Source organism: Bos grunniens, chromosome 2 (genome assembly GCF_055505025.1).
Source record: "Bos grunniens cultivar Pamir isolate PY7600 chromosome 2, Bosgru_T2T1.0, whole genome shotgun sequence".
NCBI lineage: Eukaryota > Metazoa > Chordata > Mammalia > Artiodactyla > Bovidae > Bos > Bos grunniens.
In genome coordinates this window covers 127,210,334-127,236,133 of record NC_141166.1, presented here as the reverse complement: position 1 = coordinate 127,236,133, position 25,800 = coordinate 127,210,334, and the positions used below count along the sequence as shown (strand labels likewise).

The 25,800-nt window shown below is 36.5% G+C and overlaps 1 protein-coding gene across 2 annotated transcripts in view; it reads right to left on the bottom strand.

Moving 5' to 3' along the window:
• ITGAV (integrin subunit alpha V) overlaps nt 1-25,800 on the bottom strand; it is a 109,483-nt gene that overhangs the window by 16,550 nt on the left and 67,133 nt on the right. For both annotated transcript variants that reach the window (XM_086371335.1, XM_086371346.1), the window contains exons 8-21: nt 25,643-25,687; nt 24,866-24,909; nt 24,721-24,777; nt 21,848-21,900; nt 21,240-21,442; nt 17,530-17,721; nt 14,913-14,958; nt 13,413-13,520; nt 11,745-11,803; nt 10,075-10,229; nt 6,825-6,962; nt 2,832-2,899; nt 2,081-2,228; nt 1,457-1,549 (exon numbers count right to left, since the gene is read on the bottom strand). In XM_086371335.1, the coding sequence (XP_086227461.1) occupies nt 1,457-1,549; nt 2,081-2,228; nt 2,832-2,899; nt 6,825-6,962; nt 10,075-10,229; nt 11,745-11,803; nt 13,413-13,520; nt 14,913-14,958; nt 17,530-17,721; nt 21,240-21,442; nt 21,848-21,900; nt 24,721-24,777; nt 24,866-24,909; nt 25,643-25,687 (1,409 nt within the window). The remainder of the gene's footprint in view (nt 1-1,456; nt 1,550-2,080; nt 2,229-2,831; nt 2,900-6,824; nt 6,963-10,074; nt 10,230-11,744; nt 11,804-13,412; nt 13,521-14,912; nt 14,959-17,529; nt 17,722-21,239; nt 21,443-21,847; nt 21,901-24,720; nt 24,778-24,865; nt 24,910-25,642; nt 25,688-25,800) is intronic.

Here is a 25,800-nt window from a genome sequence, read left to right as displayed (position 1 = left end):
TTCTTTGGAAGGAATGATGCTAAAGCTGAAACTCCAGTACTGTGGCCACCTCATGCGAAGAGTTGACTCATTGGAAAAGACTGACGCTGGGAGGGATTGGGGGCGAGAGGAGAAGGGGATGACATAGGATGAGATGGCTGGATGGCATCACCGACTCAGTGGACATGAGTTTGGGTTAACTCCGGGAGTTGGTGATGGACAGGGAGGCCTGGCGTGCTGCGATTCATGGGGTCGCAAAGAGACGGACATGACTGAGTGACTGAACTGAACTGAACTGATGTGTCATTATTAATAAATTAAATTCTACTGAAAAGGTAACAAGAAATATACTGCTTTCTTCCCCCTTGATACTAACAATTCAAAAAGGTATATTTTGTCTCCTTTTTTAGAAGATTTGGGAAGCAATCCAGTGAGTGCTTCTTCTCAAGCTTCTGGGCTCCCTTCTCCACCACCTAAAGAGAAGTCTGATCCAACCAATGTGCAGTTTGATCCTAATGGGATGACCTTACAGGTTTCATGTTAATAAAGTGTGAAGTGAAAGTGTTAGTCATTCAGTCGTGTCTGACTCTTTGTTACCCTACGGACTGTAGCTCACCAGGCTCCTCTGTCCATGGAATTCTGCAAGGAAGAATACTGGAGTGGGTAGCCATTCCCTTCTCCAGGGGATATTCCCAACCCAGGGATAGGACTTGGGCCTACCTGCATTGCAGGCAGATTCTTTATAGTCTGAGCCACCAGGGAAGCCCCAGTTAATGAGATCACTCTAACTCACCTAATAACAACAGTCTCGGTATTTGTCAGAGTAGCTTTGAGGATGCATTAAAGCATCAGTTTAAAACATCAAAGTTACAATCTATCCTTAGTTTAAACCATGTTCTCATCCATTCACCAAACTGAAGGCAAAGAGGAGCTTACTGAATACAGGTAATAGCACAACTCACTACTCTGGTATCTTAATCAAAACTAAGCTCTAATAATCGTTACATTCTAAATCAAAACCAACTGAAATACTATTTTGAAGTTTTTATTTAAAAAAAAAAAAAATTACTATGGGACTTCCCTGGTGGTCCAATGGTTGAGAATCTGCCTTGCAATATAGGTGATACCAGTTCAATCCCAGGTCCCGGAAGAGCCCATATGCTACAGAGCACTATGCACCACAACTGCTGAGCCCATGCTCCAGAGCCCACGAGCCACAACTACTTCTCCCACGTGCTGCAGCTACTGGAGCCCAAGCTCCGCGACAGGAGAAGCCACTGCAGGGAGAAGTCCGAGCACCACAGAAAGGAGTGGCCTCTGCTCATGACTGGAGAGGGCCACATGCAGCAACAGAGACCCACCATAATCAAAACATAAATAAAAAACAATCAAACAAATGACTGTGGACAAACCCACAGAAAAATATGCTAATCTCTATGAAAGAACAAAAGAGACCCATTTAATTAAAATGTCTTACTTGAGTTCCAGCCTTCATTGGGTTTCCAAGGTCACAAACCACCTGGCGGGTTTGGTTTTCTGTCTTAAACGCACAGGAAAGTCTTGCTAAGGCCTTTGATAGACGAAGAAAGAGGATTGAAGGGAAAATAAATTAATCACTAAAAAAAAAAAAAAGCAGAAGTCATACTAAAACTGTAAAGTTTCTAGACAATATCATACATTTGGATGTTTGGGTTTCTTGCTTTACAAAGCAAACAGATCTATTTGAATAATGAGGGATATGGGGGAACCAGAACTGTGTTTAGTTGCCACATATACATGCAGAAGTGTTTCTGAACGATCCCTAGAGGACTCAGACACATAACCATATTATTTCTGACAAATTATTTGATGGCCAGGCTTAGACCCTTTATCCATCTGACCTTGTGTCAGGCACTTAGCTAGCAATTTTTAAAAAGTCATATCAATGCATTATGCAAAGTACTAGGCTTGAAAAGAATTATGTAAGACAGGCACTCTATTGTCTAGCAATTTAGCCTTAGGTAGAACAGCTAAGCTGTAGTATAATAAATAGGGTAGCTGCTCATTAATGTTAATGTGAACCATGAGTGCATTTCGATTTTTAAAGAGGCAGCTTGCTTACTTCACTGTTACGGACAACCCCGATGAAATCAGCCTGCAGTGGGATGGAAACGATGAGCTCGGCTTCATAGGCACCTTCCCCCTGATTCTGAGCCTTAACAATCAAGGTCAGAGGGTTGTCGTCCCCAATATAGATCTTCTTTTGATCACTACAAGTTAATATAAATCTAGTCAATGAAGAAAGACTACATAGCAAGAGCATGACTGTTCAAAGCACTGATGATGTTCAACAGCATCTCAGGATATTTTGAGACCACTGCACAGATCAACACTGAACTGGAAATAGCACACTGGGTGCAAACTCAACGTTTCTCCCAATCAAAGAAAACACTGATGCCTTTCTCATATCACTATCACTCAAATCTACTTATGGAAGTAATTTTATATCCCTTTGTACTTATTAATTTCCTGATTTTTTTCTAAAAGTTGAACTAATCCCCTGGTCATGATACTTTGCTATAATTTATACATCATATAAAATGGTAATACGTCCTTTAGTCAAGAGACAATCTTTAAGAGAATACAATGCTACTTTGTGACACTACTCCATACTGATGAAAAAAGATCTGTTAAACTAGGCAGCTGGTGAAACATACAGCCTATTTTTCTAAAGCTCAACATTCACTCCTTTACTGAAAATCATGCATTATCCTCCAGTTTAACTAATTCTCATTGCTATTACTTTAATAGAAAAATGTGCTCTTTCATTTCAATTTCTTATTATACAGTCTATTATTTGGAACAAAACTTACCTATCTACAGAAACCTCCAGTTTGGGCTTACAGACATTGTCTTCACCACAGTCAAGTAGAATATGAGCCTAGAAAAAAGTTTTTTAATTTTTTCTACATGAATAAATACCAATACAGGTCACACACAGTGTATATTAATATATATATGGATGTATATGAATATACATGTATATATTTATATACACTCAACTTATATATACCTGAATGCAAAAGGGATCATGGCTGCCTGTTTTTAAACAGGTCAGTGTTAGCTAGTAAGAATGAAAAGGAAGGAAAAGATTCATAGGGTATAATACAATTAGTTGGAACCTTTTAGGTCTATCTCGAATTAAGCTGTTATGACTTTGGAATGAAGTGTAGAATAGAAAGTAATACTGAATTTAGAGTTTAGCTTTAATCTGCTACTGCTAAGTTGTGTGATCCTGGGCCAAAGAAGCTCCTTTACAGAATTTCTCATTACAGACTATGCCTCTGGAGAGCACAGAATAAGGAGTAAAAGAATAAGGAGCTGTGGAGGCATAGCAGCAATTCAGACAGACAGACCAAACGGAACAGAAACTGGATGAAAGGAGTTCCGTGTTGGCATGGCCATCTGGAAAGAGATAAAGAAGAAGGACCCAGAAGCATTAAGTTAGCAGATCCAGGACAGATACAATAAGCAAAGACCTCAACACTTTCTCCCTCTAGATATGACCATATGACGTGTCAGCCGGAACACTGTGGAAAACCCAGCAGAAAGACACAGTGGAGGAAGCAGAAGAAGTTGGGCAGGATGTGAAATAAGAAACATAAAAATTAATAAAAGAGGAAAGAAAAAAATGATTAAGCCATTCTTGGTTTGTCTATTGTTAACATCCAAAGGGCTTCAGGTCCTAAGGCAAACAGAAAAGAAAAAGATTTAAAGGGGAAAAATAGTGACAGGCTTTCTTGAAAACAACAACAAAACTGTATGCTTTCAAGTTACAGGGATGTATGGCTTCCAAGAATAAAATTATATGATAGAGATCTTAACTGACAACGTAACTGGGATGAAACCCAACAATACATGTTAACTAATTCACTGACCTAGATGTAAACAGCTGCTATGTGCTTCAAGAAGTTGGGGGGAAAAGGCCAGGATCATTAGAAGAACTTTGAGGTAACTGCACAAGTCATATCAAAGACAATCAACTGCTAACTTAGTTCATGAACTAAGACTGGATTTAATGATATGTGATAGTTGGCCACCTCATGTGAAGAGTTGACTCGTTGGAAAAGACTCTGATGATGGGAGGGATTGGGGGCAGGAGGAGAAGGGGACGACAGAGGATGAGATGGCTGGATGGCATCACTGACTCGATGGATGTGAGTCTGGGTGAACTCCGGGAGTTGGTGATGGACAGGGAGGCCTGGCGTGCTGCGATTCATGGGGTCGCAGAGAGTCGGACACGACTGAGTGACTGATCTGATCTGATCTGATCTGATCTTACACAGTTAAGAACTTAATACACATTTGAATTAACAACCAGGAGGCGGTGGGGGGGTGGGGAGCTGCTAAGTCGCTACAGTCGTGTCCAACTCTGTGCGACGCCATAGACGGCAGCCCACGAGGCTCCCCCGTCCCTGGTATTCTCCAGGCAAGAACACTGGCCTGAACAGTTCTTGCCAACACAGGCAAGAACATTGCCTTCTCCAGGGCGGGGTGGGGGGGTGGGGTGGTTAAAAAGCACGTTTTCTGCAGAAAGCACTAACTCCAAGGGATAAGGGTACAGAAAGGAAAACTCAAGAGCTGCTTTGTCCAATAGAAAAGCCACAGCAAGCTGCACGTGGCTTTTGAGCACTTGAAATGTACCTAGTATGACGGGGCGTCGTGGGGGCGGGCGCGGGAGGGAGTTGTTTGAGTTTTACATTTCATTTAATATTAATTTATTTAAATTTAAAAACTGATATTTGATTCTGCCACTGGAAAACTTTTAGTATAACTTTTAGAATAACTTGCCTATGTTATTCTAAAAGTTATACTAAAAGTTTTCCAGTTGCAAATTCTATGACTTCTAAATGCAGAAAAAATATCTGACGAAGCTTTAGCATCCGAATTGAGATGTGCTATAGTATAATAAACTCTGGATTTTGAAGACAGTAAAAAACAATATAAAGAATTTCATAGAAAAATGTGACTATTTGGAAATATAGTTTTTAAAGGGTAATTAAGTTAAAAAGACATCGTTAGGGTGGGCCCTAATCCAATATGGTGGTGGTGGTGGTTAAATCGCTAAGTCATGTCCAACTCTTGCAGCCGCATGGACTGTGGCCTGCCAGGCTCCTCTGTCCATGGGATTCTCCAGGCAAGAATATTGGAGTGGGGTGCCATTTCCTTCTCCAGGGGATCTTCCCAACCCAGGATCGAACGCAGGTCTCTTGCATTGCAAGCAGATTCTTTACTGACTGAGCTATGAGGGAAGCCCTAATCAAATATGACCAGTGCTTTATAAGGAGATTAGAACACAGACACAGAGGGGAGACCACATAGAGACACAGGGAGAAAGTGACCACTACAAGCCAGTGGGAAAAGCTTCAGAGGAAACCAATAACCCACACTTTGATCTCTGACTTTAAGCCTCCAGAATTGTGAGAAAATAAATTTCCATTATTTCACCACCCATTCTGTGGCACTTTGTAATAGCAGTCAGTCCTAGCAAACTAATACAGATATATTATTAAAATTACAGTCACCAGTTTTCTATTTTTTTTAATGTTACTGATCAGTAAATTTAAATTATGAATGTGTCTCACATTATATTTCTACTAGAAAGCAGTACTTTAAAGAGTGTACAGTAAAAAAAAGTGAGTAATATGATCAGGGAAATAAAGGGCCATTTTAGAGAGAAGTAAATAAGCATGGTGGGGTAGGTAATTAACACAGAAATGAGAGTTTATAATAAAACTAAGAATAGAGAAAGAAAGATGCCTGAGAATAGGTAATGTCCTTGTTGAAACAAAAGTAGAACACAGAGGAAACAAAGATTCAAATAATGAAGAAATGGAGGTAGAGAAAGGGAAGAAAGTCAAATATTAAAGTTATTATTTCCCTCAAATCAGATTCCAAAGTTAGCCAGTTTGATAAGCTGCCTTTAAATTATATTGGTATCAAAGAGATTGGTGATCCCAGTAAACTAATGTTAACACTAATAAATAGTTTCCGAAAAAATTCCACAATTATAAACAGAAAATAATCATAACCCATATATCAAAATGCATAATGTAAAATTAACAATTAACTTTTTTAAAAACTGTAAAACTGAACAACAGACTATAAGAGGCTCATATGTTCATTATTAAATTAATCAAAGTAAGACTGTGCATCCCCTAAAAATATAAATTGTAAAAAATACGAACTAAGAACAATGTTTGTAAGTTCTATACTAATGGGTAGTGGAAAGCAGCATCTGTACTATTTACATGCAAAATAAATATAAGATAGCTATATAAAATAAATTATAAAATTAAAACTATAAAATGTAGCAAACATATAAAATATGTTCCTTATAAAATTCTGTGTTGCTGTATTTGATTTTATCAAAAGAATGATTTATATACTATATATGCATATGTGTGTATATACACTAGCTTTTAAAATATAAATCAAAGATAACATAAACTTGTTCAGCAAAATACTAAAATACTATGTATTACTTAGCATCTTGTTGTTTTCCTTGAATTACTTTATTGTTTTATGTATTCAAAATGCGACCTTGTCTTCCTCTGCATATAAGCTGAGTGGCTTTGAATGTCTCCTCCCCTCTGACTTCTCTGACTAAAAAGGCAACATTATAGAAGCAATCTTTGTACAGCTGAGTCCCTTTGCTGTGCACCTGAAACCATCTCAATATTGTTAATCTGCTATACTCCAATGCAAAAAGATTAAAAATATAAAATAAAAGCCATCCTTTATGCTATTTAAAAAATGAATTATAATATTTTTTAAAAAGATAAAAGAATAAAAAAGTACAGTACCTGTCGACTAACATTGGCAGGAGTAAATTGGTTAAGAATAGGTTGCAACCCTGTTGCATCAGCAGCTGTTCTATAATCCAACCAATACTCCATAAAAATAGTAATTGGAGTGAGTTTGTCTCTAAATTCAGATTCATCCTAAAAATGGAAAAGCTTTGAATTAATTACAACATCAACCTAAGTAAGACATCAAGCTATCTGTAGAAATCCGTAAGCACACAATACAAAGCCAGCTGTACTCAGCCCTTGATCCAGTTCTACCAAAACTCTCTGTAAAACTACACTTACATAAGAATAGGATATCCATAAAGAAGACTATCATTATCCATTGAGAATCCTTAACCAACTTTGTTTTGCAATGTAATATTTGATTCACACAAAAATATATGAGACCTGTTAATAAAATGAGCACTCTGACACACACCCAATATAAATAATAACTAGGACATTACCTATATTGCTTAAGCTACCTACATGCTCTTTTCATCCCTCTGTCTTCCTTCCAGAGGTAATCATTCCATTAGCTTGCTCACAGTAGTGTATAGGTCTCTAAAACAGCATGTTCTTCAGATTGCTTTTCCTGTTCATTTTAAAATGAGACCATACGTATTCTTCTGTTATTTGCTTCAACACTTTTTTAGAAGATTCATTTGCATTATTGCATGTAGCAAGGTTAATTTTTATTGCTGAGTAACTGGAGTGGGTAGCCTTTCCCTTCTCAAGGGGATCTTCCCAACCCAGGGATCAAACCCAGATCTCCCACGTTGCAGGATTCTTTACCAGCTGAGCCACAAGGGAAGCCCAAGAATACTGGAGTGGGGTAGCCCATCCCTTCCTCAGGGGATCTTCCCAACCCAGGAATTGAACCGGGGTCTCCTGCATTGCAGGCAGATTCTTTACCAACTGAGCTATCAGGGAAGCCCATGTTGAGTAATACTTATAATAAATCCACAATTTATCAATTATTTTTTGGATTTCTTTGGGTTTTTGGTTTATTTTTGCTATTACAAAAAAAAAATGTATCATTCTACACAGTGGAAAGGAGATTTGTCGGCTAAGATAATACCATATTATCTTCCAAAATCTTCACAGCATTTACACTGCCATCAGCAACACATAAGAATTCTCATTAATTCACAGCTGGACCAAGCAATAGGTACTGGTAGACTTTGCGTATAAAATGGTATTTCTTCATAGTTGAAGCTTGAGGTATTTGTCTTGTTTGCAAATATCATGAACAGTTATTTAATCAAAAACCTTTCCTGCACTTCAAGTAAGATGCCCATGTTTTCAGTCTATTCATGTATGAAGTTGTACTTCTATACTTTTAATGTTAACCCACTCTAGGATACATGCAAGTTGGTCTGTTTTTTAATCTTCTTTATAAACAGCTTGGATTGAGTTTGCTTATATTTGGTTAGTAATTCTTTATCTATGTCTTTGTGTAAGACTCATGAATTCTTGTTTATACTATCCTTGGCCAGTCTAGGTATCAATTACACTAGCTTCAGAGAATAAACTGGAAATACATCTTGTTTTTCTATTCTTTCTAAGAGCTTAATATTGGAATATCTCATTCCTGACAGCTTAGACATTATTGCCTATAAAATTATTTAGGTCTTGTGATCTGTTTGTGTAAAGACTTTTAAACTGCCAGTTCAATTTTCAGAATGGTTTATATGGTTAGTTTATATGGTTAAGTGGATTGTTTGGGTTTTCTATTTCTTCAAGTAACAGTTGTATCATGTTTTTCTAAGAATGTTTTTGTTTTCTTGGTACAAGGTTGTTCATAATATTCTATTATTTTAATTCCTCCATTATCTATGTGCCTGCGAGCAAAGTTGCTTCAGTCATATCCGACTCTTTGCTGCCCCACAGACTGTACCCCTTCAGACTCCTCTGTCCATGGGATTTTCCAGGCAAGAATACCGGAGTGGGTAACCATTCTCTTCTCCTGGGCATCTTCCCAACCCAGGGATCGAACCCAGGGTCTCCCACACTCTAGGTAGATTTTTTACTGCTGAGTCACCAGGAATGTCCTTTTTTAATTTTTAATTTTGTGGAGGTTTTTGGGTTTTTTTCCCTTCATTTTTTCCCTCAAGCTTTCATTTAAACAGCATTTAAGGCTATATACATTTACCTCTATATTATGCTTTTGGGATATCCTACATATTCTGATATTTCCATTATAATTTACTTCTAAGTAAATATCTAGTATGATCTTTTTTTTAATCCATAAGTTGCTTAAAATCACAATTCCTAATTCTCAATTTAAATTTGTTACTGATTTCTAAATATTGCACTATAATCAAACAGCATATATTCTATGATTTCAATTTTATTAAATTTGTTCAGACTTCCTATATGTATATTGGGAACTTTTATATTCTCTAAATGTTGGATGCCAAGTTCTATATAGAGTTTATTAATTATGTTGAGTCTTCTATATCTTTACTGATATCTTTGTCTTTTAAATCAAAGTTCACCCTTTATTTCTTTCAATATTTTATATACATTTATACTTTGTAACTGATAATTCTAAATCTCAAGTCTTTCCATGGGGTGGCAAAGAGTCGGAGATGACTGAGCAACTTTCACTTTACTTTTCCAGGACTAAGATTTGTTTGCTGTGTCTTCTAATGGCTTACTCTCTGTTTCTTTAGTACTTTAGAAATGAATTCCTATTTGATTTGAGCTTAACCTGTGGGACCTGTACTAGATTGTTCCAGTGAAAACTTGCATTTACTCTTGCAAGAGTCAGGGGCATCTTTGTTTTGGGGACACTTTAGCCCTGTGGAAAAATCTAGACCTAATACAGAGGTTCAGGTCAGACCCCTAGCTTGCAACAGGCCCCAGGTGACTCTGAACCCCCATAATGGTGTTGGCAAGTACTGCTCCCCTCTGCCCAGGTTCCATCCCTCCCTCTCTAGCTACCCTGACTCATACACTTGCTTACAACTCACAAGTCAGGTTTGCCAATGGAGTTTTTTAATTGATTACTTGGGGAGGGGTAGATTTATTTTACGGTCTTGAGAGTCCAGTTAATACGTTTGTCATAATTTAATAAGGCCACCTGACAAGAGTAGATGTCCATTACTCAAGTCTGACTCTTTAAAAAGCCCTGTTTCCTCAACTGCATTTTTCTGTTTTCTTGTTTATTCACCACCAAAAAAACTTTTACAGAAAGGAAAAATCATTCAGATGAAAAAATAATACATAGAAAGATAAGAAACATAAAAGTATGTCTTACCCGCAGATATGCGATCAGCTCCTCACACTGCATCTGTCCCCCCCTTGAGATGGTCATGTTCTTGGAGTGACCCGGGGACCTGTTATGGAGAAAGAGTGCTCGTCGAATTGCTCCTTTCTGCTTGAGTTTATCCAAAAGAAGCTCCACCTGGAAGTCTATACAAACCAAAGGATTTATAACCAACATAATCTTTATGGACACCTACCTGTCCTAAATATCTCAAGTTTTCATGTAAAGAGAGATATACAGACATTTCTTAAGAAGTAACTTCCTTCTAATTCATTCTTAAAAAGTCTATCTGGTATAGTGAGACCACAACATATTAATTCTGAATAAATATTTAATAATTAATTAATCCAACCATTCCCAGCTTAATGTCATCTAATAATTCAGACACTAGATAATGATAAAACAACTAGCAGATAGAAGGGAATTTCTTTTTCTTTTCACTTAAGCTGAGAGGAGGAAGTTCAGAAATAAGATATGTGAATAATTAAGACTTCCACCACTAATGCAGGTAGCAGCACTCCTGCTGATTGTGAGTAAGAAATGTTTACTAATCTGCACCCATACATTCACTACCGTGATGAATGAGCAGTTTGTATCAATTCCAACTCCTACTTCTAATAAAGCTACCATATCAAACTATCAGGTAAATATGTCTCTTGTGAAGCAAATGACCAAACAAAGCTGACCAGGTCAGGAATCATCTTAAAAAGAATGTGCAGCCAAGAATCAAGCATAGTTGCTAGATTACTAGCTTTTAAGATTCAGTTCTTCTTAAATAGTTTCTTCAAAGGAGATAAGAATGTAGATCTTTAAAACCACAAGTCTCCTTTCAAGTTCCTCTAAATGCTCAACTTCATAACAAATCTGAGTGAAAAAACCCAGGATTATTTTGCTTCCAGTTCTGTTCCATCCACTCTTTGAGAGACAGCAAGCGCCTGCCTCTAGCCTCTTGAAACTGCCATTTCCTCCGCAAAATACGTGTCCAGGTAATCCCTTAGCTCCTTCATTTCCTTCAGGTCTTTACTGAAAAATTACCTTCCTTGCCACCCTATGTGAACTTCAGACACAAACACACCTCCCAACAGACTCAGTCCTCTGTTAAGAGCTTCACTGTTATTTCTTAGCATTTACACTGAAAAATCTCCACAATAGTTACTGAACTCTCCTACCCTGCTTTCAGAATCACATAAACAATTTTTTGGAAAAAAAGAGTGAAGTTAGTATTTTCTGTGTGGGTTAAACTTAGTGGTCAAAACTTTTTCTCCTTCTCTCTTTCTAAATTTCTTCTCTCTTTCTACTCCTGAAATTACCAGGGTTTCTCCGGCACATAAAATATAAACTTCTCAGTAGGTAACTGACTTTATAAGCAATGATATTCATTTTTCCTGAAGTTCATTTGTCTCACATTTGTAACTTTAACTTTCTCAAGGCCGTATTTATCACTAATTTTTCAGAATGCCAATAAATAAATGTATTATCTCTGAACTGGCTTAAGAGCTGCCAAACAAAATAATTATGTTGTAATTTTAAATGTCTTTTACATAAACATTCAAATAAAAAAAAAATAACAACTATCTGAATAGTTATTCAGATATCCTAGAACTTTTTTAAGTGCTGCATACGCAGCACCATTATATATAATTTTTCCATGGAACACTTACCAAGCTTCGTAGGAAGTGCTCCTTTGCCATCTGCCTTTAAGCAGAACCTGACATTAAAACTGTAAAAAAATAAAAAATACATACAAATCCCATAATCCAGTTTAAACATTTTTTAATATCATCCAAATCTCACATTTCTTCTTTTTTAAATCTCACATTTCTAATACTTAGTTTACACTGTGAAGCCTTGTATCTTTCTTTACATCTTAATATTATTTTTATACATTAAACTATACAGAATATTCTAACTCATTCTTCAGTAACAGGCACATTTCCTTTCACAATACTTTAATGAGACAAAAAAGAAAAAAAGTTCCTAACCTCCTCTCAAGTTTATAGAATCTCTTTGACAAATCTAAATGAGGAAAATGACAGTCCAGATTTAAAATAAATATCTCACTTATTTAAAAGCCCCGCAAAGCTCCCTTTAATTAGTGAGCTCCTCTAGAATAGCATTTTTCGCAGCTTATTACTAGGTCATGACATCAGTTTACTGGGCTGTGGCCAGCATCTTAAAAAAACGAATGTATGTGTAAAATTGATGTAAGTATCAAGGGTAAGATTTCATGAAACTTAAGTTTAAAAATGTATGTTTACTGGATTATGATGTAAAATGTGTTTCATCCTATAATCAAAAACATGTGAAAGCTACTGCTCTAGTTAATGTATTCAAAGCCTTCACACTGTTACCAGAATAAGCAAAACCTTGAAAATGTCACTGCCAATCAATGAAAATGAAGACCAAATACTATTGAACTTTTAAAGCACTCTGATGAAAGAAATAAAATTTTTATTGTATACATGTTTTTTTATATATTATAAACAAAATTTTGAAAAATGATTTTAATAATAACAATACTTCAAAAACAAAATCAGGAAAAATATCTTTCCATTAGATCATTTGAAGTAAAATTTTCCCAGCTTCCAATCATTCAACCCTTCATATATAAGTTCTCTTTGATTTTTCTGTGTAAATAAGAAACACGAACATTGTTTCCCAAAGTTGGGTACTTATAGTCAGTTTATATGGATCAGGACTTTTCATTACTAATTTTATATTTATGTTGACATGCATGAGAAAGACTGGTTTCTCCATTTTATTTTAATATGTTTTAAAGTAAAACATGAGTCAGTTTAAAGGAAAAAAATCTTAAATTATAAATACAAATAAAATAAAAAATAGTAAAAAAAAAATCACATGATATAGTGAAAAGTAATAAAAAATGTAAACTTGAAAAATAGAGAAGAATTTCAGACATTAAGTTTACAGAAAAAGTTACATTTTTCTTCAGAAATTAGTAAAAGAACAAATAGAAGACCAATACCTTCAAGCAAAATAATTCTTTTCATACAATGAGTCACAGATACTAAATCTGAAAAACATCATTAGTTTTTAAAAATCAAAATCAAAATCAAAATGTTCACTGGTTTTTTTATTTTTGATATATTCATTTTTCAAAAATTAGTTTTATACTAGTTTATAGAATATTTCTAGAGGCTTATATGTACCCTCTTTGGAACAATATTTGTAAACTCAATCTATGACAAGAAAATAGAGTATATCCATAGAAACTGTTTTAGTAATATTTCAGCCCACTCCCCCATTTTCAATTAATTTTATAATGATTGAACCAATAATTATAACTATTATTAAACAAAAACCCTTACCAGGAAACTTTGAGATCTGTCCCAGGCAGAGGGCAGGTTTTATTTTCTTGATTTAAAATGCTAGGGTACACTTCAAGGCCAGCATTTACAGTGATAACTGGTCTGGCCCTGGTTTTAAAAAAAAAGAAAAAAAGTTATTTAAAATGATACACTGATCTAAGTACTTCAGGATCACGTTCATGGTGTATACAGCGCAATGTTCACTAAAGCAGTGTCTGTAATAGCACAAAGAATAGAAACAATCTAAACGTAGAAAGACCAAACAGCTCAGTTTGCCCCAGACTGTCTTGATTTTATCAGTGAAAGTTCCATGACCTGGTAAAGCCCCCTCAATTCCAGGCAAAGCAGGACCACTGGTCACAACCTATCTGAACACAGCCCATTAAAGCAGGATGATTAAACAAGTCGGGGGATAGCTACCTAATGCAGCTGCAATACAAGAGGGAGATGAGTGCTGTAAAGCCATCTGCACTAATATGGGATGATATTAGCCAGGAGAGAATTTTAGTATGACAGGAAAAAAAACCACCATGTAAAAAGGATGCGTGCACACATTTACACACAATTTTGTAATGCACAGAATGTTTCTGGTAGGATATACTAATGAACTAGTAACTGGTGTGAGAGGAAGTATATATTTTTTATTGTATGCCCTTTTTATATTGCTTGACATTTTACCACATGCCTGTATTACTGCTATTACTATTAATAGCAATTTTTAAAACTAAACAATAAATTAAAATAAATATAGTTTTCCAAAGTTCAGATGTACATGTTTATGCTCTGTAAAAAAAATACAGCAGGCTCAGGTCAGTGTGCTTGTTCCAATCATGACAAATCCAAGAACCTGTATGGTCGCAAGCTGCTCTGAGAGGCACAATCAAGTTGACCTACACTACACAAGAGTGTTAGTTTTCCTGCCAGATATAAGCACAGTCCATAGAAGTGTAAACATCTTAATCTACTTGCGAAGCCAGATGATACCGTAAGGCATGAGGAACTGATGAAACACAGAGAATTACTGGAAATACGGATGAAGCTGGGAACTAGAGACATGTAGATTTACACATATTACTCTGATAAAAATATTTATTTTGGGAGTCATTACATCCTTCCCCAGTGGTCTCAGAATACTGTGGCACAAATACCAAGTTAATTTCTTGTCTCTTAGAGGAAAATGTAACTTTTATACTTTTAAATGTAACTCATATACTTTTAAATTCATAAAATCTAAAACACAGGAGAACATCTTTGAACAAATTTAAAGAACAAAGATGGAAAATTCTTAATGCTTTTCTAATAAAAAACAATCTACTGCTTTCTCTTTTCTGGGGATCTCCTTGTATCACTCCTCCTTGCCTGAAGTGAATCTTGAATAGAAAGAACAAATTTTATCATTAATTCAAGAAAATTAAAATGAAATTTAAGCACTGGTACTTAACTATAAAACTTCCATATAATTCATAACACTCCTGTAGTATCAGATATGGAAAGTCTTACCTGTATAATACAGCTCTATCGACACCAAAAGCTCCTACAATTAAGTCTTAAAAGAGAATAGAAAAAATATGTTAATAATAATAGTTTTTTAAAATTCACATACCATTCTATAAAGCTCTCCATGTACATAATAAAGATTAGATTTAGACATAGACTCAAAGTTCTTCATCAGTGATTTTAAGACAACATCTAAAAGGCTAAAATTTATATGAAAACTTTACACTATTATCAATGACAAACACTTTCATAACACTAATTTTTTCATCCATCCAGGTAGATAAGAATCTTCTGAATAGATACTGAGTAAAAATCAGCACCAATGAAGAAGGATATACCACCCAAACACACATTCCCAAAGGTAAAAGCTTTATAGATGCCTGTGGATTTTTTTAATTTAGTTTTTATTTATTTCCTTTTAACTGAAGGGTAACTATAATATTGTGTTGGTTTCTGCCATATATCAACATGCATCAGCCATAGGGATACATTTGCCTGTGGACTTAAATTTCTCTTTCTCTGAAACAAAAAAATTTTTGAATTTTGTGTTTTGAAACAAAACAAAATTTTTTTCTGTTTTTGAAACAAAATAAAACCAAAATACAAACACAGTTGATTCTTGAACAACATGGGTTTGAACTGTGAAAATCTACTTATACATGGATTTTTTTTTTTTCACAGAAAGTACTACAGCACTACACAACCCGAGGTTGGTTCACAACCAGAACTGTTGATACAGAGGTCGAGTGTAGTCAGTTATAGATGAACTTTTGAGTGTGCAGAGGGTCAGCACCCTTAACACACTGTCCAAGGATCAACTGTACCTAGAATCCTTAGAATGACAGCAGATAGCATCCAAATCAACAAGAACAGAATGCGTTAGTCTTCACACGTATCTTTACACGTAGCTAGTACCACTGGTTCACAATCAGGAAAAATGAAATCAGAACTCTATCTCACAGTATATGCATGCGTGTGTGCTAAGTCACTTCAGTGTGTCTGACTTTGTGATCCCATGGACTGTAGTCCAATAGGCTTACCCAAGCTAAATTTGACAAAGCTCTTTCTAAGCAGAAAAGTACATGAGAAACCATAAAGACAGGTACAATGGATCACAAAAGAATTAGGAACTTTTTTATGCCCCTAAAGAAAACATCACAGGGAACAGAGCTGTCTGTGCTCCGTACCCCCTCAGTGATGACCATCTGCCTTGAACAATGGCAGGGCTTGAACAGCAGCTGAAATACTGAATTAAACTGACTTATAACATAGAATCAAGAGAGGAGTAATTAATATTAGGTTGGTGCAAAAGTAATTAATATTAGGTTGGTGCCATTTGATACTGGAATATATCCTTAAATGAATGGGGTTATGTTATACATCATTTCAATGTGCATTTCTCGCTTTACGTTTTTTTGCTAATGACTTAATACTTGCTGTATATTTTATTTTAGACTATGGAAATGATGTTAGACAAAAAGCAAAATTGAGTGACTTTCTTATTCAAGTTCAAAGTGGGTCACAGACAGCAGCGGAGACAATTCACAACATCAACAAAGCATTTGGCCAAGGAACTGTTGATGAACATACAGGCCGTTGGTAATTCAAGAAGTTTTCCAAATGAGATGAGAGCCTTGAAGATTAGGAGCGTAGTGGCCGGCCATCAGAAGTTGACAACCACCAACTGAAAGGATCATCAAAGTGGATCCTCTTACAACTACACAAGAAGTTGAAGAACTCAACGCTGACCATTCTATACTTGTCTGGCATTTGAAGCAAATTGGAAAGGTGAAAAAGCTAGATAAGTACGTGCCTTGTGAGCTGACCGAAAATCAAAATAATAGTTCTTTTGAAGTGTCATCTTCTCTTATTCTATGCAACAACAATGAACCATTTCTCAATCATATTGTTACCTGTGATGAAAAGTGGATTTTATACAAAACTGGTGACAATCAGCTCAGTGGTTAGACTGAGAAGAAACTCCAAATCACTTTCCAAAGCCAAATTGCACCAAAAAAGGTCATGGTCACTATATTTGGTGGTCTGCTGCTGGTCTGATCCACTATAGCTTTCTAAATCCCAGTGAAACCATTATATCTGAGAAGTATGCTCAGCAAATTGATGAGATGTATGGAGAACTACATCACTTGCAGCAGGCATTGCTCAACAGAAAGGGCCCAATTCTTCTTCACAACGACCCCTGACTATATGTTGCACAATCAATGCTTCTAAAGTTGAACAAATTGGGCTACAAGTTTTCCCTCATCTTCCATATTCACCTGATCTCTCACAACTGACTACCACTTCTTCAAGCATCTTGACCACTTAATGCAGCGAAAATGCTTCCACAACCAGCAGGAAACAGAAAATGCTTTCCGAGAGGTTCGTCAAATCCTGAAGCACAGATTTTTACACTACAGGATTAAACAAACTTATTTCTCACTGGCAAAAATGTGTTTATTGTAATGGTTCCTATTTTGATTAACAAAGATGTGTTTGAACCTAGTTATAATGATTTAAAGTCCACGGTCTGAAACTCCAATTACATTTGCACCAACCTACTACTACTGGCTGTTAGGACTGAAAAATCTAAGATGCACTATTTATTTCTAGGAAGCACCTGGATATCCATTCTTGTCTATATCCGTGGCTCCTTTCATGGAATAGCCAAAGCTTGGTGGCATGCTCCGAGCTGCCCACTTCCCTTCAAGGATCTGAGACGGTACTGCATTCAAGCCTGTGGGTCTTCCATTGAAAATATAAACAATTCCTTTTTTATCTTCACCCCCATATGGAGCAGCAATTGCAATATCTGAGGGGGAAAAGGAAGAGGGGGAGAGTAAGGAGGGGGGAAAGGGGTAGGGGGAAGGTAAAGAAGATATGAGAGTGGGAGGGAGGAGAGAATAGATGGAGAAAATAAGTCATAGTACTCATCATTATTTCTGTGGAGAAGATCCTAACATCTTTAGAATCCATGTATTGATACCATGATAAATATCAAACTTCAGTAGGGTACTCTTAAAAGCAAAAACCAAACTCAAGGAGATTCAAGCAAACAGTATGGAAATGACATTAACTTGGAGCCATATATTCTGGGTCTGATCTTGGACAAATCACTTAACTTTTCTTGACCTCAAATGACTCATCCTTAAAACAGAGAGGAGGGGACATGTCCAAATATTCATCTAAGGTTCATTCTAGCTCTCAAAATTCTTGTTAATTTAATTGGGCATGGTTTGGGGGTTTTTTGTTTTGTTTTTTGAGAAGTCAATCTGGTTCAGAGACATGAACGCTATGATTTCATCTCTATCTTAATCAATTTATACTGAAATTTTTTTTAAAGTTTGAAATTCTTAAAAAGAAAAAAAAAAAAAAAAAACAACCAACCAACCAACCAAATGGTCACTATAACCTTTCTTAACTCCAGAATATATTATGAATACTATATCCACTTCCCTCTACCTTTCTGGCCCCACACTGGACAAGCCATTCTCATCCTTTGCCTGGACCCCTAAAGGAGTCTAAGTGCCTCCCACTTCTACTCTTGCCTCTATAATCCATTCTCCTCAAGACTGCCAAATGTTAATATCATGTCACTTTCCTTCTTAAAAATCCTTCAATTATTTCCCCAAGCATTCAAATGCCACCTAGTTTGTCCATTCATCACCCCACCTCTAACCCAACCCCAGATCTTCCTACCAATCCTGGCCTTTAAACTCACCAGGTTAGCCCCCATCTCTGGATTTATACTTGCTGTGCCCTCTGCTTTATAGGCTCTTGCTCCAGAGCTTTTCAAGCTTTGCTCCTACTGTTTGTCCAAACTGGCAGAGCGTTCTTCCCTGGCCCGTCTGTGGAGTAACAGCTTCTCCTTCCTCTGTCTAGGCACTCTCTATCACATCACCTTGCCTTTGTTTGTCTAAACCCACGGCCTTTATCACTACCTGAATTTCCCCTTTATGTGTTTACTCTATTGGTCCTCTACAAAACATAAATTTCCTAAGAACAAAGATGTGTTCATCTTGCTTATAACAGCCCCTAAATACCAGCCATTTCAAACTGCCTCAGTTTTCTTAATATACCTGAAGTGGTTTCACCCCCCTCAACGTAACCTCCCGAGACATCAAAGACACCTCGTCACTCATTTTTTAAGACGGTTATACCCAGGAATATCTCAAACACTGTGATGACTACTTTCTAGTGTTTACTTGTTCATATTAAACTTTCTCCTATTGATGCTAAATTCCTTAAGGACATGGATGGGCTCTAATTCATCCTCTCATTTTTAGCACTTACTACAGTGCTTAGCTTGCAGTAAGCACCAACTAAGAATTTGTTATCCTTAAATAAAAAGTAGTTTTAAAATTACGTAAAAGTTCTTCTTTATCTTTCTTTAAGTTTTAAAAGATAAATATAAATTCTAAATTGACATATGCACTAAGAAAGTTTTTATTAAAATACAATTTTCCAACAGAAGATGGCTCTACTACTGAGAGACAGTTTAAAAAAAATTCTCTTTACCTTTCCTAAACCTTTGTTATTTTGTATATTCTAATCATGTCTTCTCTTGGCTGGTATCTGTCTAGTCTGGAGAGCCCTCCTTTTTCATGTAATCAATCTACTCCTTTGATCATTTTAGTTTCTTTTTCTGTGCTTTTCCCCCTCTGCCTTTCTGGAGAAGTATTGACAAAAACTCCACGTAATTGTGGAACATAATTTTATTATTGTTTTCAGTATCCCTCTTGATCATACCTAGGGTTTTCCCAGTGGGTGTTAAGTGGAAAGAGAGGAAAATAGGAGCAAAGACAAAAAAAGAGTCAATGTGATCAGGTCTGAATAAGGAAAAGATCCAGGTTATAACTAATACACACACACATACAGACTATATGGGACAATAAGACCTCAGGAGACACTTTGGGAGCAAAAAAAGAAAAAATCATCCTCAATGGTATCTAGCTCTAAAAGTAAAATCTCTTTGTAAAACTGTTATAAAACTTTGATATTTTTTAGCTATCACTGCTTATAATTTTTGTGTTCACAGTACATTTTAATAGGAATAGGGAAAGCAAGATGAGACGCTATCTGGATTACGATATTAAAGAAACGTTCTTTAAAGTGGCTGGAATATTCTCAAAACAGGGTGAAGGCAAACATGTCCAGGTTTTCCCAAAATGCCTGGAGACAGGCCCATCCTCAGCAAAGAACCTGTTAAATTTACTCAAGGTAGAACTTCGAATCTGGCCCTGTTTTCTAGGTAGTTTTTGTTATCAAAAGTTAATGATTTGATCTGTTCTATAGTATTCTTCTCAAGTTCTACATTGAGTTTTATACTAGAATTCCATTTATGTTCTCCTGGTGGTAAAAAACAACCTTTAAGATTATTTTAGGAGGCAAAATGTCCCCTTGAGTAGTTTTTCCACTAACAATGAAAACTTCTAGGGTGAGAGATGATACTTTCAGCACGTGACATAACACTACCCACGTGGCAGGAGGAGTCTTGAGGCCAAACAAACATTTTCCTTTTCTACTACTAATTGGGAGATTTGAGAGTCATCTGTCTTTTTTGAGGTTTTCATCTTAATTTATAACTTTCTTGTCATTTTGGGGGGGATATCCCTATATACTGTTGATTATACAAACAAACCCATGGTTCAACTCTCCATTTTGTGACCTCTGGGAAGATTATTAGTATCATTCCTTTTTGAAAAAAATCTTGGTGATTTGTAATCTACATTTCACTCTATAGCAGAAGCCAACTTTGATTTTTAAAGCTATCTATAGCTATTAATTAAATTATTAAGTGGGACTGTGATAAAAGTGAACGTATACCTTTTTTATCTGTCCCTGTGAAGGGAGATACAACCTCCCTCAGAATATTCTGGATAGCCACAACAAAATTACGGCTTTAAAAATATTAGTATCAAATCATACCTTTGAAGGAGGCATTAGGGTCAGCACTGCCTTGACAATAGGCCTGGGAGCATTTTTTACACTTGTATCTGAATGGACAGCAGAGGGCACTGCTGCTAAGCAGGACATAAACAAAAAAATCACCAGCTCACACTGGGCTCCCTGGGAATGCAAGTGCCTTTCAAAAATTAACCACTCTGATGCTCTAATTTGAGCTGCATGTATAACTCATGAGAGTCAGTTTTTGAAAATTCCCCTCTGATTTTTAAGGGAAATGAACAACCTGTCGTTGAACCTAGTGTGTCACTCAAATCCTTCCTTCCAGGAAGGAGGTTTGCTCGTGTGAGCTTCTATAAATAGGGTATAGGACTTTTTCAAGTGGCCACAGAAAATCAGGGACCTTCGGCTCTTCACACTCCTTACCATTGAAGCCATCCTGGTCTAGATCTCCCAAAGGGGCTATGGCGCTGCCGAACCTTGCAAAGACCTCAAAACCATTCAGCTTGATGGTCTGGAAGTCCCCCGAAGCTTTCTGCAGAGACACCGAGACCTGCCCCACCTCCTGGAGTTTGCCATCAGAACCGCGATCCATGAAGAGAGGTGCGCCGATAAACACATCTGCGTAACTAAAACAACAGAATCGTTTTCACGAAGGCAAGATCAAATTCCATGTGACTATTAATAATCATTTTCTTTCTTAGTTGAAACTCAAGTTTTCCTCTTTCTACCTCTCTTAAGGCCACATTTGAAATGACCATTTCTAATTCAAACCTTCCTTCAGTTCTTTTAAGAAACTACGAGTAATTCGTAAGATTATTTTATTCCTTCATACTATAAAAGCTATTGAAAGGAATTATTAACAACATAAAGATTTTCTAGTATTCGTGATTAAGGCTGCATCAAATTGGTTCCTTAAATAGGAAGATTAGTGGGAAGGAGACAGAGAAACAGAAGGAAAAATGTTTAGTTTTAGTAAAGCATTCATAAACACAAGAGGAAAACTGTTTCTGAAAACATTTTTTAAAACTTACTCATCCCCATTAATGTCAGTGGCAGCGACAGAAAATCCAAAATATGCAGCCATCTGGATAATGAGATGAAAATGAAATGTTTACAATTTCATCCAACTAATTTAGAAAATTAATATTTGTTGTGTATTTACCAAATAGAAAGGATTACTTTTTTCTCTGCATATAGTGTTTCAATCTAAGTTTCTTCTTTTGTTTATTCTACCAAAACAATGACCGTCAGTTAATGAGGCTTGTATACTTTCCTAGATTTACTGGCAAGACAGCAATGTGTCTTGGAAGACATTCCAGTGTCTTCAGCACACGCCATTCACAAGTCCAAGTACAATCAAGGCTCCTCCTGAGGCCTCACCTCCTATCTCCTGTCCTCTCTACTTACCCAAAGACACCAGACACACTACCAGAAAGACAGACAAGACATTTCAACTGAACACAAGAAGTTATAAATGATGCCAGAGCAGTAAAAATAATAAATACTAATTTTAATAGGTCATAAATAGTTTTGGAGAAGGCAATGGCAACCCACTCTAGTACTCTTGCCTGGAAAATCCCATGGACAGAGGAGCCTGGTAGGCTGCAGTCCATGGGGTCGCTAAGAGTCGGGCATGACTGAGCGACTTTACTTTCACTTTTCACTTTCATGCATTGGAGAAGGAAATGGCAACCCACTCCAGTGTTCTTGCCTGGAGAATCCCAGGGACAGAGGAGCCTAGTGGGCTGCCGTCTATGGGGTTGCACAGAGTCCGACACGACTGACGCGACTTAGCAGCAGCAGCAGCAAATAGTTCTTCCTATGTGAAACCACTACAACTCAAAAGAAATTACTGTTTGGAAAGATACAGAATGGAGTTCCTTTTTGTTTCACATCTCAATCAATTATGTGCCAGTGGTTTTGCTTTTAAATTGCATGTAGTACAAATGTGCTTGGGTTTATCATGGGCTTGTTTTGCAGAGAAGGAATGTCCTCTCCTCACCACAGGAGACTGCTGGCCATCATAGACAGAGCAGTCTGGCTGGAAATACATGTGAAAAAAAAAAGTTCTAAACAGATTCCAACATACAAAACAAAACTAGGAGTGATGACAGACTAAAGATGAACTAAAATGAAAGATGAATCAACAAACCACTTACTAAAAGTGGTTAGTAAATCTTCCAAAATTCGATTAGCTGAGCTATCAGGAGGGAGATTCCCAGGTTAATCTATTTTGAATTTATACAGTGTAACTGAGAAAATGAAAGACAAAGTCTGTGTTGAATCACAAGGTCAGAACATGTGTAATAAAGTGTGCTGTATTAGGGGTACCATGATAAAGTGCTGGCTGGAATTTAACAGAATACTACTCTTGGATTGTGGTCTCTCAGGTTACTGGGCCTGAAACTGCAAAGAAAGGATGTCACTGACTGAGAAAAGTCTTGTCCTGTGTTATTATCATTGAAGTTTTTCCCTTGGATTTTCACCACATCCCCATAAGGAAGCTACCAGGATCCCTATTTTTGTACGTAAGCCATCAGATTGACAATGCTAAACACTGTATCCAATGCAGTAAGACTGAGTAGTGAGAACCCAGGTCAGTCCTAATGCAAACCCTGCTTTCCTCCACAAAAGAGCTGAGGACAAAGAGAAAGCATCAGGGACCAAGTACAAGACCCAGAGACACACACGGGCACCCGACTGCAGAAGCTGCTTGAGGACAAGAAGCCACAACAGCACAAAGGGATAGCCGCCCCTGCCACAGCCGTAACAGCTGATAATTGCACATGTCAACCCTGACGGCCACACAAGCGGGACGTTCCTGGGGACCTCGAGTCTAGTTTCCCAGCCTATCAATCCTCTCGCAAAGCCAAACAGTCTCAACTGAACAAGAAGTGGGCTTAAATCCTAGATGTGCAAACTAGGAGATGCTTTTTTCTACCACTGATTTAAGTTTTCCTTTATTGTTACAGGTACACCTCGGAGATGCTGTAAGTTCAGTTCCAGACCAGACCACCGCAACAAACTGAACAGCCCAATAAAGTGAGTCACACAAATTTTTTGGTTTCCCATACATATAGCATTTAAACTTTACTATAGTCTATAAGTGTGCAATATCATTATGTCTAAAAAAACAATGTATGTATCTTCATCTTAAAATACTTTATCACTAAAAAATACTAACCATCATCTGACAACTCAGGGTTGCCACAAACTTTCAGTTTGTAAAAAAAACAAGCAGAATCTATGAAATGTATTAATAACGAAATGCATTTCATTATTAACGAAAACATGGTATTCCTATACTAACTTACCATTTCATTCTTTGAGACATACAAAAGAGAATATTGTAAAACACCTATAATTATAGAGAATGTCTAGTACTTAAAAGTACTAATTAGTAATTGAAGAATGTTGTATTTCATATAGTACAAATGAAGTTTACTTGTAATATCTATACTTAACACATCTTGGCCATGCTTTGTTTTACATCTAATAAAATTAAAAGGTCATTCTTTAGAGAGATCATTCTTTAAAAAAAAAAAAGCATAGATCATTCTTTAAAAGAGAATTTAATGTTATTAGCAAACAAAAAGGAAATTTTTTAGTTTTGTTATGTGTTCAATTTGATTTTGTATTTCCTTTTTTAAAAAACTATTGTTAACAATTACAAAAGGGTTTGCTTAAATAAATTACTCTGGTTAAAACAAAGGTGAAATATTTAAAGCCTATTTTATATTTATAATATCCACTATTAAACCAATAGTTACTATATATTAAATATTAAACCCTCGGAATATTACCAAGAAAAGTTGTTAAAGATAGTAGGAAGTGTTGGTGTCAAAATGTTAAGTGAAAAAATAAACAAAAAAAAAACAAACCCCACAATATTTCAAAAGCATACCTGTTCACCAGTAAAATTGTGTAAGGAGGACATGTTTTTCCCATCATAAATATAAACCTGTGCAAGAAAAACAAAAGCATATGAAATAGAGTAAAATACAAAATAACCCAGAGATTTTTTAGAAAATACCTTTTAAGTTTCCTACCATTCCCAAAGTCCTCGCTGCTCTTGGAACTCCTGAAACGAAGTCTGAAAAGAAAAAAATTACTTCTTTTTAAGACCAATACTGGCAACTCCAACAGTAAGTGGCTATGTCAGACAGCTTTAAGTTTTGTTATTTCAGTAGACAGTAAATATGAGATCTTAAAAACTTGGGACTCCATAATAAATGACCCAAGCATTGATTTTAACCACAAAATCAAATCTTTACAAAATATGGAAAGATTCTTGAAGACTTCAAATAAATGCATGTGTGCCCTTAAGGTATTTATAATCTTGTGAAAGAGAGCAGACAAGAGAAAAGGGCTTAAGGATGAAGAAAAGCTGTACATACAGTAATAAAAAATAATCCAGAGTCAAGTGAAACAAGGCTGAGGCTGCAATGATTCAGAAACGTGATCAAATCAGGCCAAGTCTAGGCTCCCAAGACTGAGCTCTGAAAACGGACAAAGAGAAGATATAGACAGAGCCCAGAAAGTTACAGATGATGTGTCCAAAGAAAGCAGGAACTATTAAACTGTGCCTCCCCAAGAGAACTGAACCCACCACACGTAAGAAGGAAAGAGCCGAAGAAACAGCTGGAACTGAGAGCAGACAGAGGTCGCTGAGGTGCTCAGCTCCCTTGGCTACCTAAAAGAGATTTACCCGGGACCATGCTCAGTTTCAAAACTCTTTAACTGCTGAAATTTTTCAGTGCCACCTGTTTCAAATGCGTAGTCTAAATTTTTTAAAGACGATTAAATCTAGTTCAAGCACGTCGTACCATCTATGCCATCACCGTTGAAATCTCCGACGGCCACTGAGTAACCTAAAGAGGAACCAAAGGTAAAACACCATCAGAGCAGAACTGATTATCTTCAACTTATTTGCAGGCTAAGCTTTCCTGGAAAATACCTTCAACTAATTCCTTTAATTATGTAA